The sequence below is a fragment of the Canis lupus genome, chromosome 29 (assembly GCF_003254725.2).
Source record: "Canis lupus dingo isolate Sandy chromosome 29, ASM325472v2, whole genome shotgun sequence".
NCBI classification, from domain to species: Eukaryota; Metazoa; Chordata; class Mammalia; order Carnivora; family Canidae; genus Canis; species Canis lupus.
This window is the reverse complement of record NC_064271.1, coordinates 15,680,594-15,702,703: the sequence shown is the minus strand read 5'-3', so window position 1 is coordinate 15,702,703 and position 22,110 is coordinate 15,680,594. Positions and strand designations below refer to the sequence as shown.

Genomic DNA, 22,110 nt, shown 5'->3' with positions numbered 1-22,110 from the left:
GGGTGGTCTTAAAAGTGAAGGGAAATACTACACTTGGGAGAACTTGGAGCAGTAACTTGGTTGTTCATTCTGTCTGAAAAGAGAGATGGCTAGGTATATGGGTCATACTGATTCATGGGCAGTGCCTGAATGGATGGATGGTCTGGAACCTGGAAGAAACATGATTGGAAAATTGATGACAAAGAGGTTGGGAGATGGGCATATGTGAATAGATTGAATGGGCAGAGGGTGAAGATATTTGTGTCTCACGTGATCCCCAAAAGCAATCTCATTAGAGGACAATCATAATAATCAGGTGGATGAATGATATATTTCATGTATGCCAGTCAGCCTTTTCCTCTATTTATCCCTGGCTCTGCCCAACAGACTCATGAACAAAGTGGCTATGATGCCATGATCCAAGTGAGAGGTGGGCTCAGTGACATGGATTTCCACTTAGCAAGGCCATCTGGCTACAGCTATAGCTAAGTGCCCAACTTGAGAACAGTGGAGTCCAAGACCAAATTTCCATTTCCTAGAGGTATCAGCCATCCACGAGGTATATTGAATTGGGCTACTTTCATTATGAAAGGGCAGAACTTTTTTCTCACTGAATAAATAGGTACTTCTTCTGGAAATGGATTTCCTTCCCTGCTTGCAATGCTTCTATCAAAACCATCATGTATGGACTCCTGAAATGTTTTGGTCACCATTGTGTTATGCTACACAGCAATATTTTTAACCAAGAAACTCATTTTACAACTAATAAAGGCAATGGGTTCATGCTCATGTAATTAGCTGGTCTTATTCTATTGCCCGTTACCCTGAAGTAGTTGTTTGATAGGATGATTGGCCTTTTTCTTTTCTTTTTCTTGTGATAAAAATTTACTGTTTTAACCATTCATGAGTGTACAATTCAATGGCAGTAAGGACATTTAAAATGTGTGAGCCATCATCACTATGTAGTTCCAAAACTTTTCTATCAACCCAAAAGGAAACCCCATGCCCATTAAGCAATTACTCCCCATTCCTCCTTCTCCTCAGTCCCTGGCAACTACTAACTGGCTTTTTATCTCTATGGTTTGACTCTTCTAGATAATTTATGTAAAGGAAATCAGATGATATGTAGCCTTTTGCATCTGGCTTCTTCACTTAGCATGTTTTCGAAGTTCATCTCTGTTGCAGCGTTGAAATAGCCTTTGGAAGACTCTATAATCCCTCCATCTGGGTTGTGATACTTTGTGTAGCTAGGATAATGTTCTCCACGTTTTGGCATGTGTTCTAAATCTAAATATATATCCATGGTTCAGGAATCAAGGATTGGGAGTGGAAGTGGATCCTCTCACTTTTACCCCTAGTGAATCACATGCAAAATTTTGCTTCCAATTCCTGCAACTTTGGGTTCTGCTTGTCCAGAGGTCTTAGTTGCCAAAGAAGAATGTTTCCACCAGGGTACACAGCAAGAACTCAATCTGTAAATTGAGACTGCTACTTGGCTATTTGGGGATCCTTATGCTATTTAGTCAACATGCAAAGAAGGGGGTAACTCTACTGTCTGGAATGATTGATCCTAACTGTTAAGCTGATCTTTAGTTGCTACTACATGGGAATGTGCCTGGAATGCAGGAGATTCTTTGGGGGTGCTTTTTAGTATTCCCATATTCTGTAATATGAGTTAATGGAAAAACGTAACAACAACCCAGTATAAATAGAACCTCTAATCGTCTAGATATTTCAGGAATAAAAATTTAGGTTGCTCCATAAGTGAAGGAACCATTATCAGCTGAGATGCTTGGTGAAGGCAAAAGGAATATTTAAAAAGGTAATGGGAAGAAAAGAGTTATAAATAGTAATTATGATTATGTTGCCAGTTGCAGATACAAGAACTATAATAGTTGTGAACATTTCTCCTTCATTTTGATAGGAGTATATTCGTGTATATATTAACCAATTATTTGCTTTCCCCCCTCTCGCATTCCCCCATGATGTGTTGATAGTGGGTAACTTTATATCTTAGCATTTAAGTTACAGGATATTAGAGGGATAATATGACTCATCAAGAAGAGGGATGAACATCATTCAAAGATTCTATACTCTTTGGGGTAGGGGGGGAGCTGTTTTGGGTTGTATGAGAGATATTGCATCATATGGACATAGCATGATTTTACTATGGTCTTTATTTGAAAATTAAATATGATTAAAAGAAGTGTGTATGGATTTAAAGTTGACAAGAGTTTGGACTGGGGTAGTTCATACTAGCAACTTACCTAAGTAGGAACTACATTTCCCAGAATTCTCTTCTTTTTAGGGTTTTGGTTGGCCACAAAAGAAATTTGCAAAAGATCTGAGAAGTGGAAGTGAGGTACCTAGCCATTACATTTGGCAGGCTGATTAAGGAACCCAGGCACTGCTGCAGTTTTGAACCTGACCTGCTGACTCACCTTACTGGCCAGGGCAGCAGGAGGACTGTAGCTCCTCTAGCTTCTCTGTCTTGGACAAGGTACATGCACAGCAAATCCTTCCATCTCTCTCTCTATATATATATACTGGTTCTGTGTTTCTGGAGAATCCTAATATGCTCCCCAGTAAAGAACACTGAGAACGGTTGACATTCTGGTCTTGAGATACTGCATGGTGTGGTGGAAATGCATGGTTTTGAAATCACAGAACTGAGTTCAGTGGCACAGATGACTTGTGGTCTTGGAAACTGATTCCTCATCTGTAGAATCGATATCAAATTTTATATATGTGGCTATCGTGTGGGGTTAAGTTAAACATTGTATGTAAAATACCTGTTATAGCTCACAGTGGGTGCATAGCAAATGTTAGCTCTCTGCTGAAGGGAGATGCATTGTTAGTGCCCTCTTATTAAATTATTTAATGGAATGGAGTCTCTTAGATGTTATTAAATATGAAATAGTTATTTGAAGCATATTGGTTTGATGTGACACCAATAGCATCTTCTGGGTGCTTACAGGTACAGAAAATTCAAACATTATTTGGTTAGTTCTGCCACTTATCTGAGTAAAATCTAGGACAAGTTACCTTTCTCTAAATGCATTTTCAATTTAGATACTGTTATCTCATGGGATTTTTGTTAGAATAAGAGTGTTTAGCTTAGTCCCAATCATACGGCAGATGCTCAATATATCTACTAGATGCTGTGGGAGTAATTAGGGTTTCAAAGATGAGTTGGGTCAGTTGTTGCATTAGAGAGGTTACCACTAGGGAAGACAACATCCATGAAACCACAGTGGAAGTTACATTTCTTTTAATAGTAGAGAGCAAATAGACAAACAACTATGTAGAACATTTTAAATGATGTAAAAGAAACAGATGCCATGGAAAGATGATAAAACGTCTTACAGACTTTTGATTTATGGAATCATGAGCATTTCATACCTGATGTCATCAGTCATGGCTATGCAGAACTTTCAAAGATCTACCATCTTGCCAACGGCTAGTTATAACAGATAAGTGGAAGGGTGGGAGCCCTGAGAGCAGAACCAAATCAACAATTTTGCCAGCAGGAAAGAGCTTGTTCAGGCCGATGTCCCAGGGGCTGGAATGCATTTGAAACAATGGGTTGCAAGTGAAGAGCTTTGATAGTTTGGGGGAGAAATTTGACAAAATGAACCTGCAAATGACATATTCAGCTTACAAACCAGGTCAAGAGCTCTAAAAATCAAAGCCAACAAAGAAAAACACTTTTGGTAAAAGGTCATGCAGGCTCCTTTTTCCTTTGTCTTCTCAGTATCATCCTTTCTCATTTTTTCCAGTGCATACTCGCACTTCTTTCAGTCTCGGTGTTTCCCCTCCACCCCTGGACGCCCCCGCCCCCCACTCCCGCCTTCTCGGTTCCCCTGTCCTCCCCTTGGCCCAGGACAGCCCTGGGGCCCGCACCTGCCCGGGGAGCCCCAGCCGGGCCCGCCAAGGGACTGGCGGTGACGTAGCGGGGCGGACTGTGCCCGCGCGGCCCGCTGACGTCACTGCCGCAGCGGACCCCAGCGAAGCCCAAGAATGGGAATTGAAGGAGGGAAGCACAGCGGTGACCCCGCGGTTACGGCTGGGCGCCGCGAGTGCGCCGCGTGCTTTGGGCCTCTGGGGTCAGGAGGCCCGAATCTCGCCTGTAGCGCAGGCCGATCCCCACTCCACACCCTCGGCGCGCACGACAGCAAGAGTTTAGCTAGAAGGAGAATGTCCCCAAGCGGTGGGGCCTCGTGCGCACGCGCCCTGGGTGGAGGGCAGATAGGGGACAGCTGGGGGGGGGGGCTGCGCGCTGATACAGGGCGTGGGGGCGGTAGAGGACGGGTGGCGAGCGGCAGGAGAGGAAGGGACCCGGCTTAGAGGGCAGACCAGGAGGAAGGCAGCTGCCCCCTCCGCCGCTAGCCCGTCTCCCTGGGCGCTGCGGAGGCGCGAGGCCTGCGGCGCGGCGTCGTGACGTCACGGTGGCGGCGGCGGTGGTTGGCGCACGGTCCGCGGCTGCAAAGTGTGAATTACGCCCGGCTCGCGCCGGCGGCGGAGTGAAGTCAGGCTCCGGGGGAGGGGAGGGGCAGGACGGTGGCGGCGGCCCGAGCTGGTGGCTGGTCCCGAGCCCGCGCACCCCGGGTCTCGCCGCTGGCGCCCGCAGTCTTTCCTTGCACCGCTTCCTCCTGTCCTTGCTCCGCTCCTGCTCGGCTCTCCCCCGGCTCCTCCCGGCCGAGGAGCGCCGGGGCGGCAGGGCTCCCCCTCCGACTTTGCCTGTGCCGCCCCCGCTTGCACCCCGGAGCCCGCCGCGCGCCGGTCCCCGTAACTGTCGCCGCGGCCGCCGCAGCGTCTTCCCGCCGGCGGCCCGGGCGGAGTTGGGGCGGGGAAGGCGTGAGCGCGGCTTCCCGGCCCGGGGTCGGCGGCCGCCCGCCCTGCCCCCGCCTCGGCCCGGCGCCCCCGAGCCGCGGCCCCTTCCCAGCGCAGGGGCGGGCGGCCGCGGCCGGGCGGGCGCCGCGCGGGGGCAGGGCGGGCGTATTCAATGGAAGTATGTTACCAGCTGCCGGTGCTGCCCCTGGACAGGCCGGTCCCCCAGCACGTCCTCAGCCGCCGAGGAGCCATCAGCTTCAGCTCCAGCTCCGCGCTCTTCGGATGCCCCAATCCCCGGCAACTCTCACAGGTACGCGCCGCCGCCGCCACGGACCCGCGCTCGGGGGCTTCTCTCTTTTGTTTCCCTCTTCCCATCCGGGTTCACCTCCGCGACACCCCCAGTCGCGGCTGTTTACCTCAGACCCAGCATTGTTCATTGTTTGGGGGTTTCTAGGCTGGCCCCTGGATTCGAGAGCCTTTTCCTTTATTCTGGGGCTTTGCACCCTCAGTCCCTCGGCCTCCTCCGAATCCCGCCCAGCGCGGGGGCTTTGGGAGCCTTCAGACCTGCGGCAGGCCCGCCCCCTCCGTGCTCGGCGGGCGAAGCTTCGGGACGGACTGTTTTCCTCCCTCCGAGGTCGGGCCCCTCGCACCCTAATTGTGGCCTCGGGCACACCTGTCCCCCCGCCCCCGGGCACACACCTGTGCGGCGTTTGCGCCTCGCCTCCGCGTGGCGTGCGGATGGTCCTGCGGAGCCCCGGACGATAGGCCAGTTCCCCGGAGCCCTCGGCGGCTCCGGCTACTCCGCGGGTGGACCTTTAAGTGCTTATCAAAGAAACAAGTATCCGGAGTGCTTCTCCGGAGCTTCGGTTTTCACAAAGTTGATAGCCGGGAATCAGTTCTTTTTTTTTTTTTTTTTTTATTTGATACGGAGATTTCAGCAGAAGAATTACTAATGAACACTCACGGGAAGACTTTGTTTTGAATGGTCCAATACCAGTTGCTCCTGAGAATTTCGGTTTTTTTTTTTTTTTTTTTTTTTTTGTCCTATGGTCATGCTGTTGGCCCAGCTCCTTAGTTCTGGGTGATTTCTGTTGCCAGCTTTAAAATAGGCAAACACAGTTTTGTTTACATTTGAACCAAGTCAAGTGCCCTCCGTATCTGCTGCCAGAATGTTATATGTTCATGATCAATTTTGAATTCAAATGCATTTGTTTTTCCTATTGGTTAGTATTAGTATCTTCTGTGAAGCATATTTCCTCTCTCCGGTTAAGTTGTAAATACCTTGAGCCACGTCTATATACATATCTTTTTAAACCGGTAGTGTAGATAGCACCTGGTAGAGATTTTGCTCGTGATAGGTGTGTCCAGTAAACATTTGTCATTTGCTTCTTTGCCTAAATGGTAGAAAGAGCAAGAGACCATCTGGATTTCCCTCTGAATTGTTTTTATTTAAAATCAGGCTTATTTCACGGGACAAGATAGTATGCTAATGAGGTTAGAGCCAACTTTTAAGGTTACCATATTAGTTTAAATAATACTCATTGTTATTTTGAAAGTTAGGTCCATGCTCTACCTTTATAGTACTCCTTAAATCATTTTCAGGTTCCAAAATTAATGTTGAAGAAAAATGTTAATGCATTGCTGGGAAAGGTTTTTAATGGTAGTAATTAAAGGTTCTTAACTGTAGTAACTTTTTTCACTTCCCAGTATTATTTCACTTTCTCAGATCACAGGCCCATAACTAATACCTGTTTCCAGTTCAGTCTAAATAGTAAGGATGATCTTTTTATTAAAAGGTCTTTTATAAAATTATAAAATACAAATAAAGTTACTTATGCTCCCTGAGGAGAAAATGAATTAAAAAGAAGATTCCAAGAGCATTAAAACAAGGCTGATAGGAGGGTTTTACCATTGTCTTAATTAATCCTCAGGGACCAATTTTAAGCCCTATTCCTTCTTGACTCATTTCCTAGCCTTAGGTTTAATGGGTAATGGAATTTTAAAAATATGATTGTGGCAGATAAAGCAAATATTGAACAGTCACACCATATTTTATTAACTCCTAAAGCTTGAAAAAAAAAACAAACTATACCACTAAGTGAAGTATATAGGAACTTATGAAAATCTGGACAGAAAGTTTCTTGAATTATAACATTTTTTTCTAATCCTTGTTGCCCAACATTAAAATGATGATAAACTTACCATGGGCTGTAATGGGTGTATTTATCATTACCAAGACTTGGACTGTCATTTAATACTGAACTGTATGTTACTAGTGATTTTACTAAAGCCAGATGGGAATGTGTAATAGAAAAAAATAATTGGGGAGTCTTACTCAGAGTATTATACAATAAATGTTTGGTTAAATCAAAACTCTTGAATCTTCAGTTCTAAGTCTAAAGCTACAGAAATTTTTAAAAACTGAGGTGGTTTTGTAGTTTCATTTAATACTTAAAAAAACCGCAAACCTGTTTTTCTTTTTTTTTTAGTCGCTAAGAAATTATTTTTCTGAATCTATTTTAGAGTATGTTCAAACTCGCAATCTTTCAGTTCTTCATTTTCACGATAATATTGGAGACTGTCTCATAATAGGTACTTAATACTGTTGGATGAGTGAATTAGTAATGAAATTATTTCTGAGCATCAGTTTTAAATCTGAAAACAATGTAAAGGCTTTTATCAAGGTATAGCAGTAACTCATTTATCCCGAACTTGGTTTGGAACTTGTAACTGCGCTTTAAAGAAATTCAGGAAATAAGCAGAAGCCTGAACAACTAAAATATAGATTTGATAATCCTTTCAAAGTGTGTGTATTAGGCAAAATTCTGACAAACGTGTTGCGAGCAGCAGCAAATTTGAAGGGATTGGAGGCTGCTAGAATCAAATTCTCATTGATACTTGCTAAAATTGACAGCAGACACACCAAAGCCTGGGATCAGAAGAAAAACTCTTTAAAGCCAGCAACTCTTAAAAAGGAACCCTGAGGACATACAGTTTAGGAGCTTGAGTGTTGTACAACACAGTAATTATTAGTCAACATATTTAATTGAATGTTTTTAAATATTGAAATATTCCCACTTAAAATCTCCATGCCAAACAATGTAAGTTTTGGTGTTTAAATAGATAAGGGTGAATTATCTGAAAAATTCATTTCTTTGGAACACCATTGTCTCAAGAATGCCAAGTAAATGAGGCATTAACTTTTTGTTTTAAACTAGGTCATGTACTACTTTCTCAAATGGTTAATATGAGTTCTTTGAATTATTTGAAAAATCAGGACAATAAAAGAAACTTGTTTTTGCCATTTTAGGATATCTGTTGATAGCCGAGATTAAAGATTTATCTTGCAGAATAAAGTTCTTATTTAGATAAAATATTGTGAGAGCAGAAATTATCTTGTTCACTGTTGTGTCCATAGTGCTTTGCATAGATAGGTGCTCAGTAAGTGTGGAAGTTGAGTTAGTCTGTTAATAGCACACCAGAGCACTGCACCTGCGATTATTTTAGTCAGATTTTCTATGGACTGGAGACAAATATTTTTTGGGTTAGAAATTTGTGATCTAATTTTTAAAATTTATCATTAATTGATGGTATGTATTACTATTGAACAAAATATTGGGATGTCTTTCTTGAAGACATTATCTTTTTAGAGCAGTTTTAAATTCACGGCAAAATTGAATTCCATATGCTTTCTGGCCTGGTACATGCATACCCTCTCTCATTAGCAGCATCCCCTACCAGAGTGGTACGTTTGTTACAATTGCTGAACCGACATGGCTGCATCATTACCACTCAGAGTCCATGGTTTACATTAGGGTTCATTCTTCGTGTCTTTTTTTTTTTTTTTCATACAGAAACTATTCCACAAATATTTACTAAATACCTTCTGGGAATGAGGCCTCTTGTGTTGAGTACTAAGAAAATGTAACGAATTAGTAATTGGGGGGAAAAAAATCACCTGTGAGCCTGCCAACCATCCAAGTTTTTCTTTGATGTATTAAATTCCTTATATATAAACATTTTTCACTTCTGGTCATAATTTATATGTCTCTTGTCTTTAGCAGTGTTCTTAGTATATGACAAATTGTCAAGATCCTGTATGTGCCAGAACAGTTCAAAGTCCCTTGGGCAAAAGTTGGTTCTTAAAGCTTACAGGAGTGTGGTGGGGAAAATGATCTATAATATGTGACATAATTTTTCTATTGGAGATATCAAGGCATAATGAGACTACAGGAAGGTATACCCAAATTTCCTGGTTAAATCAGGGGAAGCTTCTCATAGTAGTTGAGGCTTAGGCCAAAGCCTGAAGATTATGTAGGTATTTCTTGAGGAAAATGGTAAAAATGGGAGTAATGTTACTTGCAGGGTTTTTGTAAAGATTAAAAACATCAATTATAATATCTGGCATGTGAGGGGGAGGAGGATAGAGGATAGATAGTCCAGAAAGCTATGTAGGTCAGCACTATCCAATAGAACTTTTTGTGATAATGGAAATTTTCTCTGCAGTATCTAGTATAATAGTCATTATCCATATATAGCTAGGTAAGCACTTGAAATGTAGCTAGTCTGACTGAAGAACTGGTTTGTAAATTCAGTTTTATTTATATAGCTGCATGACTAGTTGCTATTATATGACTAGAAGCTACTATACTGTCAGAGTACCATGTAGTTTTATGTATACTTAATGATCATGAGTAGTGATGTCATGTTGATCTATGAGTAACACATTCTCTGAATATTGAAAAGTTAGAATTCTTTCAGGTCTTGATGTTGTACACAAAACCTTAATACCTTCATGCATGTTTGATAAAGTCTGTAGAATGGTATCACTAGGTCAGGTCAAGAGGTAAGAATGGTTTTTGGGTTTTTAGAAAGCTCTGTCCTTTTATAGTACTAAGATAAATGTTACTTTTTCTCATCTCCAATCACATATTATTACATTGTAATACTATATAATTATTATAATAAACATTATTTTATAAATGTTGTGTAAACATTTCCAGATATGTTTTACTGTGTTAGTAGATGCATTGTGGTAGGCTAAGTTTGTTTCAACTTGGACTAAGCAAAAATATACACTTTCTCAAGTGTTTCTGTGCATTTGCATTTCCTCTTTTGTCAAATTTCATTTGCATATTTTGTGCTCATTTGTAAGGATTGTTACATATCTTTTTTTTTTTTTTTTTGGATTGTTACATATCTAATGTCAGTTTGTAAATGTGCATTATTTCAAATTACTGTTACCATAGTAGTTGTCTCTTCACAAATCTACATTCGGAAGCCAGTACAGGGGATAGTGTGAATAGTCGGTGGGATGTCCTGGGAGTGGTTCAGTTGCTGAGACCACCTTCCTCCCTGTCCACTGCCCAAAGACTTGTTTTGTTGGGATCTTGGTTTCATTTTTTCTGTTTTTAGAAATGTTTCATACTTTGATTTAACTTTAATAGTATCATGTTTTGGCTTTTACTTTTGAAGTAATACATATTTATACTATAATTCAAATATATATTCAAACATAATATTAATGTAAATTTGTAGTGTATTTAGAGTGGTGTTCTGATTGAGGAGTAGGATGTTCAAATTACTGGTTTATAAGTTGTCATCAGGAACACATTTAGTCTGTGCGACGTGATTGGAAGAGGTTTTAGACCTATGCTCAGATTTTGTGGCTATGCTTGGAGTTCCATCAGCTGTACATACTGCCTATTCAGGAATTCTTTTTTGAAAACAAATGTCCTACAAGCAGTAAAATATTAAGCCCTTTTCAGGAGTTACAAAGAGTAGGGAACTCACTTTGGGTGGAAAGGAGAGGTACCATCCATTCTCTTTGAGGCGATTTGATAAGAATTCTGCTAATACTTTAGTCTAAGTTTCAGCTATTCTTTCCTTCCTTCCTTTTTTCTCCCTTTTCTTTTCATGAAGGACCAGAGTAATTTTAGAGAATTAACTTTCTCGAGATGAGTATAGAGACAAGTTTGGGAAGAGAAGAGCTGAAGAAAGAGGAAGTCTACAAAGCTTAGCTTAATTCAGATTTTTGCCTGGGACTATTAATACCCATTTAGTTGGAATAAAGACACTAAAGAAGCTTACGTGATAAAGAACCCTCATTGCATGCAGATCTTAAAAAGTTTAATTTTCTGTTCCAAAAACTGTGTGTTTGTGTTTATGTAAAATCTAATTTTGTTAGAAATTCCTGGACTAAAGATCTTTAAGATGTGGGCATTCTTACACTTCCTTTGGCCACTTCAGAAAACTTCAACAATTAATTTTTAATCTTCTAATTTAAAAACAACTTAAAACTTCTTAATTCTACAGATTGCTATCTTACGATTAATTTGAATGGAGAGAAAATTGAGTGTTTATTCTCTCTCACATTTAACTAGCCTCTTCTTGTTAAATGTAACATAGACTTTGTTGATTTTTATATTGTTGTCAAATATGTCTTTCAAAGGTTAGTCACAAATAAATGATACATCCACGATTTGCATTCAGATTTAGTATATGAAGTAGTAGTATATGGGGAAAGGAACAAAAGCTACATTTGTAGATGAGCTTTTGAAGCTTGCAGAACTACATTTTGGCTGCTGGCAGGTTTCCTTCCTAATGGACCTGTGCCAGTGTTCTTGTGGTTGAAATCAGAAGTTTCTCCTGCTTGTAATTTTGAGTAGGAATTTTGGATTACTGCTCTATGCCTCCACCTGCTGGTAGGGAGGGCTCTTGGTTTTCTGAAGATGATGGCAAGAGAGAAGAGGAGAGGAAGAAAGCAGGGCAGGAAGAATTGGGGGAAGAAGATGAGTTGTTAATTGTTTAACTAAGTTTGAGCAAAGCCTACTCTGTCATCCGCATTTTGGGTAGACCAAACTTGAGCTCAGGACCATGTAAAGCACTTGGTAAATGGTGCTTAATAAAGATGCAGTAGTCTTGTTTCAGTGATAATTCTGTTTCCATTTATTGAGTACCTCACATGACAGATACTGTAATTAATGTTTTTAATCTTTACAAAAAACTATGTAAGTATTATTACTCCCATTTTTACCATTTTTCCAAAGGAGTAAACTGACCTTAGAGAAATTACATTATTTGCTCAGGGCATCACGAGAACTTTGGGAAAGGCATGTCATGTTCAACACCCTCACTTTTAACCTAGCCTGCCTCAGTGAAGGTGAGTAGAATATATTTAGTCTTTTAGGTTTATGGATTGTAGGTTTTTGTTGACTCATAGATCTGGATAAGGAAGACACATTTGATGATTTGAGGTGATTATTTGAAGTGATAACTTACCTTCTGGTCTTTTCAAATCATATCTGGATTTTACTCTAGAGCCACTTTCTAGGGGGACATGACTAAGTTAAATCATACTTTGAAGATAGTTACCAAGATGATGAAGTAATTTGAAAGCACACTGTTTGATATGTGAGTGAAGAAATCGGAGACATTTAGCTTGGAGAAAGGAAACCTCAGGATTTGGGCCAAGAAGATGGGGATGGAGGTGGAGGAGTGGTTGGTGACAGATGATAGAGCATTGCTGTCTTCTAGTATGTGAAGGACTATCCTGGGAATGAGAAAAAAGAGAGGAGGATTAATTTAGATTTTGATTGGTTGTATATTCTTGATTGCCTCATCTTGTTCCTACTTTGTGAGAGCAGTCACTAATATACAGGAGAAGGTACAAGCTTAAAGTTGTCAACTTGTCCAAGGTAACACAACTAGATAGTAGAAAATGGATTAAACTCTGTGTCATTGTGACCTGACCCTAAAGACTATGCATTCTCTTCTACTTCCTTTTATGACATAGGAAAAAGATATTATTGCAGAGAGTAGAGTACGATGAATAGGTAGAAACAGTAGGGAAATTGGGTGATCTTGTGTTTAATCACACTAATAATTAAAGAAATGCAAACTAAAAGAATGATAAAATAAATATGTAACAAGATTATACAGTGTTAGTAGATATAAATTGTAAATTTGCTGAAAAGTAATGTAGCAGTTGAATAAAAAATAATATTTTCTCTTACTTTACTTTTAGTACCAAGTATTCAACAGTTTGTCCCAGTTTTGTTTAAAACTAAGTCAAATCTATATACCATGCATACTCACAAAAAAGGAAGAATAAAGCCAGTGATATCTCCAAATGCTAATTGAAGCCATCTCTGGATGTTAAATTATAACTTTTTTTTTAACTTTTTGTTTAGAATGTATGTAATTTTACCAGTGTTTTTCTTTCAACGTGAATCTTTTTTAAAATCACAGTAAATCTAGAAAAAAGTGAAACAAGTTGTATTTGGGCTCAGATCTCTGACAGAGATGTCCATAGAGAGAGCTGGCTACTTCATGAGATTATAAATTGAAACAGTAGCTTGAAAGATACTTGGATAAGGATATGGTCAAGAGGATTGGCTCTCTGGTTCCTTCCAACTTCATGATTCTATAATTTCTTTGGGTAACTCGATAATAAGCATTACAGGTATTTTTGTATAGCTCTTCTGTAATAATAAAGTAGTTTCACTCTCCATGGGAGATGTTGAGAAGTAAATTTAAGTGTAATTATTGTTAGAAAGAAAAACAAAGCTGGAGGTATTACAATTCCAAATTTCAAGTTGTACTACAAAGCTTTAGTAATCAAAACAGTATGGTGCTGGCACAAATATAGACATAGATCAGTAGAACAGAAAAGAAATCCCAGAAATAAACTTTTGATTAGATGATCAATTAATCAATGACAAAGGAGGTGAGAATATAGGGAAAAGACAGTCTCTTCGATAAATTTTGCTGGGAACACTGTACAGCTACATGTAAAAGGAAGAAATTGGGCTACTTTTTAACACCATACACAAAAATAAAAATGGATTAAAGACCTAAATGTAAGACCTGAAACCATAAAAATCCTAGAAGAGAACATAGGCAGTAATCTTTTTAACATCAGTCATAGCAACATCTTTCTAGATATGTCTCCTTAAGGCAAGGGAAACAAAAGCAAAAATAAACTATTGGAATAACACATCAAAATAAAAAGCTTTTGCACAGTGAAGGAAACAATCAGTAAAACAAAAAGGCAACCTAACTGAATGGGAGAAGATATTTGCAAATGATATCTCTGATAAATGTTAATATCCAAAATATATAAAGAACTTCCACAACTCAGCACCAAAAAAAAAAAAAAAAAATCCAATTAAGAAATAGAGGACTTAAATAGACATTTTTCCAAAGAAGACCTATAGATGGCCAATAGACACATGGAAAGATGCTCAACATCACTAATCATCAGGGAAATGCAAATCAAAACCAGTGAGAGCTCACCATACACCTGCCAGAATGGCTAAAATAAAAATGACGAGAACTAATAGTGTTGATGAGGATGTGGAGAAAAACAATTCTTGTGCATTGTTGGTGGGCATGTAAATTTATGCAGCCACTGTAGAAAACAGTTGGAGGTCCCTCAAATTAAAAATAGAAATACCATATAATCCAATAATTCCATTACTTGGTATTTACCTGAAGAAGACAAAAACACTAATTTGAAAAGGTAATGTTTCTTGCAGCATTATTTACAATAACCAAGATATGGAAACCACCTAAGTATCCATTGATAGACAAATGGATAAGGGAAGATTTGGTACACACACACACACACACACTGGAATATTGCTCAGCCATAAAAATGGATGAGATCCTGCCATTTGAGACAACATGGATGGCCCTAGAGGGGATTATGCTAAGTGAAATAAGCCAGTCAGAGAAAGACAAATATCATATGATTTCACTCAGTGGAATCTTTTTTTAAAAAAAGAATAAACAAAAAGTAGAATCAGGCCTATAAATACAGAGAACAAACTGGTGGTTGCCAGAAGAGGGGAGTGAGGGGTTGGGCAAAATGGGTAAAAGGGAGTGGGAGATACAGGCTTCCAGTTATGGAATGAATAATTCACAGGAATAAAAGGCATAGCATAAGGAATGTAGTCACTGATATTTGAATAGGGATGTTTGGGGGCAGATGGTAGCTACACTTGTGATGAGCCCAGCATAATGTATGAACTTGTTAAATCACTATGTTGTACACCTGAAACTAACATTGTGTGTCAACTCTGGCAAAAAAAAAGTATAGTTCTTGTTTTGAAGAGCTATTTGATGACAGCCTATGAAGAGATCTTAAACAGTGGCTGTGGTGCAAGAACTAGAAAGTTAGGAGTTAGAGACTAGGAATTGATTTGATGTGGGAGGTAAGAAAAAATTCTCACTTTTTTAGTCTGGGAGACCAGATCATGAAGCTAGTAACAAAAATACAGGAAGAGGAGGTAGGTTTTGTGTGTGTGTGTGTGTGTGTGTGTGTGTGTGTGTGGTGGGGGGGAAGAGATAATAAATTTACTTTGAGTATGTTGAGTTCAAGTATCTGGGGAGCATCCAGGTGGGCATGTCCAGTAGGCAATATCTTAGGACGGTTAGGACAAATGATGCATTCTAACTTTCAGAGTTTTTTTGCTCATATATCCTTCAAAGAACTGGAAAAACAAACAAGCTATATACCTCTCACACATCAAGAATTTTTCATCGAGAGGTGCCTGGGTGAAGTATCTGACTTTTAATCTCAGCTCAGGTCTTGCTCAGGGTCATGGATTCAAGCCCCACATTGCACTCTATGCTGGGTGTGGAGCCTTCTTGAAAAAAAAAAAAAAAAACAAAAAACAAAACTCTTCCCCTAAATTCAGTATTTGTAAATGAATAATTTTTGGTGTGTTACTTAAATCACAATTTAAAATACATCCAGGGAATTTTTAACAACTTGATTATTTTCCATAATTATTTTTAAAAAAATATGTGAACAATATTTTAAGTCAGAATTTTTACATTCCTCATTTTTTTCTTGAACTCCTTTCTGTTTTTCTGTCACTATACATTATCTCCATCTTTTATAATTAAAAGCATTTTATCAATCATATCATACTTTTCTACAATGAAAGTAAATTCATTCATGAATTTAGTGAATGGGAATAAAAAACATTTTGTATTAATTGTCACCCAGTTATTCTGAGTTCTGTGTAAAAAGAATTATAATTAAAAACATTTAAAATTTCCTATGTTGGGGGCACCTGGGTGGCTCAGTCGATTAAACATCTGACTGGCTCAAGTCATCGTAGGGTCCTGGAATTGAGTCCTTCATCCGGGGATTCCGCTTCCTCTCCCACTACCCTTCCCCCCATGCTATGTTTCTCTTTCTCTCAAATCTTGAAAAATTTTTTAAAATTAAAAATTAAATTTCCTTGGTTCATAAAGCTGTTTCAAATTTATTTTGGTCTCAGCAATACAGCTTTACTGACTATAACCAGTGCACAAACCAATGTGTGAGTTATAAAATTTAAAAAGTATTAAAACAGTAAAATTTTATTGGAAATGGATTCTTTTTTAAGTTATTTCATAAATATTTATTGTTTATCCATTAATACTATCAGAAAATATGGTGTTTTGCATTGCCTTTCTTCCTCTTTTACTTTAATAGTGAAAGTATTGAGAAATCATGAGTAGTAAGTACTTTATTTTAGCAGTACCAGCCATTCTTCAAAGTTGACAACAAAGTGATAAAATTATTTTTAATGGTTTGTCAGGTAGCAACTGGATTTGGCTTAACTTCTATATTCATGGAAGTAAGAATTGATGACCCCTTTACTTGAAAAAAAAAGTTGGGTACCCCTGTCTGTTAGAATCATTGACTTTCTCACTGTGGGTATTTTGAATTCTCCTTTTGGCTCCCTAGATGTTGTTAGACACTCTCTCCACAGTAAGTATCATGAAGGATTGTGTGTTGCAGGTTCCTTTGTAAGGTGGTAGAGGGGTAGAGATGAAAAGGGAGAGGAGGTAAATGAAAACTGATATATTGGGTTATCAGAATTTTTTTTTTTTTAGAAAGTTGTACATATGGGAGTTGAGAGCTGAAAAATCAATTTTCTTGAAACTCTCCATATTCTTGTACTTTTCAGGGTTATACATGCATGGCCCAGTTTGTAGACTACTGGCTTACTATATCCCATCTTGTTATTGTCTTGTTCCTATATTTAACCATTTTTCATAGGTATATAGAAATAATATTTCATACATCAACCTTTTTTTCCGGTATTTGATTGTTCCTAATCCTAGGTCATCATACTTAATCACTCTGGGACTTCTTTGGAAATGGAATCAGGATATTAATGCTTGGAAGGAATCATATAAGTCATTTTAAAGATTTGATGATTAAGATTCTGAAAAGTTAAGTGATTTCTCCAAGATTCCACAGTTAGACAATGGAGAAATTAGAGTTTTGAGATTAATTCTTCCCAACTTTGTTGCTTTTCTCACTATATCCCCTACTGCCTTGTGAAAGGATTGACCTTTGAATTTCCTTAGGTAGCAGTCTTCCTTTACTGAACGTTATTTTTTGAGTAGCAAAGCATCTGTGAATAGTCCAGGGAGTTTTAAAAGAAGTTAGAGTAGAAACACACTCAATTTAAAACATATCTGAGTTACTTCTTAAAACATAAGAGATAAAACGATTATTGAAAGTATCATAGACCAGTTGGGAAGATATGATTTGATGAAATGAGATTTATGTGCAACAGAAATAACCTTTTACAAAGAAAGATGTAAAAAAAAAAAGAAAGATGTATTTCACCTATACTTTAAAAATTAAGAATAAAGCTTTTTTTCACATTGAGGAATAAAATAATATTCCCTATATACAAATTGCTCATTCTATATAGCCTTTTATGTATGAAATGGTAGGAGGTGGAATTTTTCGATTTTTTTTTTTTTACTTCATTTTACTTTTTTCCTCTAATTCTTTATTGTGAACATTTTAAGAAAATTTTAGGAAAAACATTGAAGTTATTATAAAAAACAAACCTTTCTTAAAGACTTAATTTTTTTTTAAAACAGTTTCAGGTTCACAGTAAATTTAAGAGGAATGTACAGAGATTTTCCATATACCTCCAGCCCCAACACATGTATACTCTCCACCATTATCAACACTCTTCACCAGACAGGTACATGTATTAGAATTGATGAACCTACATTGATAAAGCATCATCATGCAAAGTCCATACTGTACATTAGGGTTCACTCTTGGTGGTGTACATTCTTTAAGTTTGGACAAATGTATAATATGTATCCATTATTAGTAGTATCATACAGAGTAATTTCATTGCCCTAAAATCCTCTGTACTCTACCTAATTATCCCTTCACCTCAACCCCTAGCAACTACCGATATTTTGTCTCTAGTTTTGCTTTCTTCATAATGTCATTTAGTTGGTTTCATACAGTCTTCAACCTTTTCAAATTGGCTTTTTTCACTTAATATGCATTTAAGGTTCTTCCTTGTTGTTTTGACCTGATAGCGCAGTTCTTTTTAGCACTGAGAAGTATTTTGTTGTCTAGATGTATCACCATTTATCTTGGTTGCTTCCAGGTTTTGGCACATGAGACTACTACAAATTACTACAAACCTCTATGAAGATTTTTGTGTGGACATAAGTTTTCAACTCCTTTGGGTAGATACCAAAGAAATGTGATTAGCAGGGCCATATGGATAAAGTATGTTTAGTTTTTGTAAGAAACCACCCAACTATCTTCCAAAGTAGCTGTACCATTCTGCATTTCTATCAGCAGTGAATGACAATACCTGTTACTCTACAACCTCACCAGCATTTGATGATGTCAGTGTTTTAGAGTACCCATTCTAATAGGTGTATAGTGGCATCTTGTTTTAATTTACATTTTGCTGATGACATATGTGGAGCATCTTTTTATGTTTATTTGCCATCTGTATATCTTTGATATGGTGTCTGTTATGGTCTTTGGCTCATTTTTAAATTGTTTGTATATTACTGAGTTTTAGGAGTTCTTTGTATATTTAGCATAACAGTCCTTTATCAGATGTGTCTTTGGCAAATATTTTTCCCGTTCTGGGGCTTGTTTTCTCATTCTCTTGACATTGTTTTTTGTAGAGCAGAAGTTTTAAATTTTAATGAAGTCCAGCTTATCAATTTTTTTAAATGCACTGTGCCTTTGGTGTTGTAATCTAAAAAGTCATTGTCATACCCAAGGCCATCTACGTTTTTAAAATATTTTCTTCTAGGAATTTTATATTTTATATTTAGGTCTGTGATCCATTTTGTTAATTTTTATGAAGTGTGGGGTCTGTGTTCAGATTGATTTTTTTCATATGGGTGTCCAGTTGTTCCAGAATCATTGGTTGAAGATACTATCTTTGCCTCAGATTACCACTGTTCTGTTGTCAAAGATTAGTTTAGCCGTATTTCTGTGGGCCTGTTTCTTAGCTCTTTATTCTTCAATGATCTCTTTGTTCTTTCACAAATACCACACTATCTTAATATACTTAGTTACTGTTGCTTTATAGTAAGTCTGGAAGTCCAATAGTGTTAGTCCTCCAATTTTGTTTTTCCTCTTCAATATTGTGTTGGCTATTCTGGATATTTTTGCCTTTCTCTGTAAACTTTAGTTTGTTGACATCCCACAATAAAACTTAGCGGAATTTAGATTGGCATTAAATTGAAACTAGATCAAGTTAGGAAGAACTGACATTTTGACAATATTAAATCTTCTTGTCCATGAAGATGCAGTTTCTCTCCATTTATTTAGTTCTTGATTTTATTCATCTGAGTATTGTCATTTTCTCATAAAGATCTTGTGTATATTTTGTTAAATCTATGCCTAAGTATTTCATTTTGGGGAGTGCTAATGTAAATAGTATTGTGTTTTAAATTTTAAATTTCACTTGTATGTGAAGTTGATTTTGTATATTAACCTTGAATCCTTTAATCTTGCTATCATCACTCATTAGTTCCAGGAGGGTTTTTTGTCCTGTTCTTATAGATTCTATGTAGACATCATGTCATCTATGAACAAAGACAGTTTTAGGTCTTTTTCAATCTATACCATGTTTCCTTTTTTTGTGTGTGTGTCTTATTACATTAGCTAGAATTTCCAGTGTGGCACTGAAAAGGAATGGTGAGAGGAAACCTCTTTGTCTCATTCCTGAAGGATTTTTTGGATAGGGCAACAGAAATAAGATCTGTAGGGGGAGGGGAGGAAGAGCAACAAAAAAGATCTATAGGAAAAAATAAATAAAAATAATTTTCTACTCATTAGAAAATTGGCAGAAGACTCAGCTCTACGGAGAAATACAAATGTAGGAAAACATGTTTATCTTTGTTAGTAATAAAGGAAATGGAAAAAAAATGAAAAGAAAAAAAGAAAAAGTATTTTTTGATGGGGGATATCTATTTTCATATTGGCAAAGTCTGACAAAAACCAGTGTTAGCAGAGGGTGACAAAATAGTTATTCTTTTATATGGATCTGGGAGCATCATTCGATTCAGTGTTGGAGGATAGTAGATTTTTACAAATCCAAATTTTCAGCATGAATACTACCTTTTCTGCGGTCATGGAATTTGTCTAAAGGGGCAGTTGCAAAAATTTGCTAAAACAAATGTGCATAAATTATTTTGGTAATAATTTGCAACACTGGACTGATGGATATTTAGATTATTTCAGTGCCCACCAGTCTGGTGGTTGGTTAGAATATGTTTTTTTTTTTTAATTTTTTAAATTTATTTATTGATGATAGTCACACACAGAGAGAGAAGGAGAGGCAGAGACACAGGCAGAGGGAGAAGCAGGCTCCATGCACCGGAAGCCCGACGTGGGATTCGATCCCGGGTCTCCAGGATCATGCCCTGGGCCAAAGGCAGGCGCTAAACCTCTGCGCCACCCAGGGATCCCTGTTGTTTTAATTCAGCATAAAACTCTATCCTGTAAAATGATGCCATGTATCTCTATTCATCTTGGAAAGATACACACAACAATTTGGGGAAAATACTAGCTGCAGAGTAGCATGTGTATTAGCTTGTTTATGTAATTTTTTATATAACATCTGATTTTTGTAAATAAGACATGAAGGATATTATATACATCAGTGTATGCATACATACAAGTCTGACAGGTTGGTCAGCAGAATGTTAACAGTGGCCATCTTTGGTACTGGGACTTATGGTAATTTTTAGTATCTTTGTACTTGTGATTTTTTTTAAAACAATAAAAATACATCACTTTTGTAATAAGGGAACTTAGTAAAGCTGTTTTTAAAAATCTTACCATTAAATGACACTTCTACTATGTAGAAACAATGGAGAAAGGTCTAGTTAGCTAGTTAATAAGTTGGTGGGTCAGAAGTGGGTTGTTCACTGGCACATAGTAGGTATCCAAAGTGGTGTATTAAAATAGAAGTATAGTGCTTTGATGTACGGAGGAATATGCTGCATATTTATGGGAAAATGAAGTAAGTTTGGTGGCTGATAGTTTACAAAAACTATTTTGAAAAAAAAAAAAAAAAACAAAAAAAAAAAAACAAAAAAAAAAAACAAAAACTATTTTGCCTATTTCAGAACTGATAAGGTAAGCTTTTTGCTATAATCTATTGAAATATTTTAGGGTCTCTGTATTAGCATACCATATTTATTTATAAAATGTAAAAAGTCATCAAGAAAATTTATGACCCAGAATCAGAACACTAATGTTAGAAGAGGCTATAGAAATCAGTTTCCTTAAAAAAAAAGAAAAAAAGAAATCAGTTTCCTTAGTATACAGATGAATAAACTGAAACCACAGCGGTTTTAAAGGACACACAGAGGTGATATAGAAATCTCATCTGTTGAGCATCCATTTTGGCTACTCAGTTTTTGCTTGAACGTTTTTGGAATAGAAGATCACCACTTTATAAGGCAATCCATTGTGGTATTGAATGGTGTAATGGGTTGAATAGTGTCCACCAAAAATTCATGTCTACTTGGAGCCTCAAAATGTGACCTTATTTGGAATAAGGATCTTTGCAGATATAATCAAGATGAGGTCATATAGGATTAGGACAGGCCCTAAATCCAATGACTGATGTCTTTCTAAGAGGAGAGGACACACAGAGATGCCAGCACACGTGGGGAAGGAGGCCATGTTGAAGATGGAGCAGAGATTGGAGCGATGCAGTTTACAAGCCAGGAACACAAAGGATTGTTGGGATACACCAGAAACTCCTAAGAGGCAAAGGAGGTTTCTTTCCAAAAGCCTTCTGGGGAAGCATGGCCCTGCCCAACACTTGATTTTGGACTTCAAGCCTGCAGAACTGAGAGAAAATAAATTTCTGTTGTTTGAAGCCACAAAGTTTGTGTTATTTCAGCAGCCCTAGGAAATGAACACATATTGATTATTTAAAATGTATTTGTTCATTCTCTCAATCAGCAGACATTTATTGAGCACAT

At 37.9% G+C, this 22,110-nt stretch overlaps 1 protein-coding gene and 1 long non-coding RNA gene across 9 annotated transcripts in view; one reads left to right on the top strand and one right to left on the bottom strand.

The window, feature by feature from the left end:
- The window catches only part of PDE7A (phosphodiesterase 7A), a 317,331-nt gene that overhangs the window by 196,333 nt on the left and 98,888 nt on the right, over positions 1-22,110 (top strand). Inside the window, exon 1 of one of the 5 annotated variants that reach the window (XM_025477853.3) lies at positions 4,964-5,122. The exons of the other annotated variants lie outside the window; for them this stretch is intronic. Coding sequence (XP_025333638.1) covers positions 4,985-5,122 — 138 coding nt within the window. The 5' untranslated portion in view covers positions 4,964-4,984. Of the gene's footprint in view, positions 1-4,963; positions 5,123-22,110 lie in introns of those variants that run through there. 5 annotated transcript variants of the gene reach the window in all.
- The window catches only part of LOC112678541 (uncharacterized), a 47,203-nt gene continuing 30,200 nt past the window's right edge, over positions 5,108-22,110 (bottom strand). For all 4 annotated transcript variants that reach the window (XR_004810617.2, XR_004810615.2, XR_003147653.3 and 1 more), the window contains exons 4-5: positions 12,187-12,364; positions 5,108-6,206 (exon numbers count right to left, since the gene is read on the bottom strand). This is a non-coding gene — a long non-coding RNA (uncharacterized LOC112678541). The remainder of the gene's footprint in view (positions 6,207-12,186; positions 12,365-22,110) is intronic.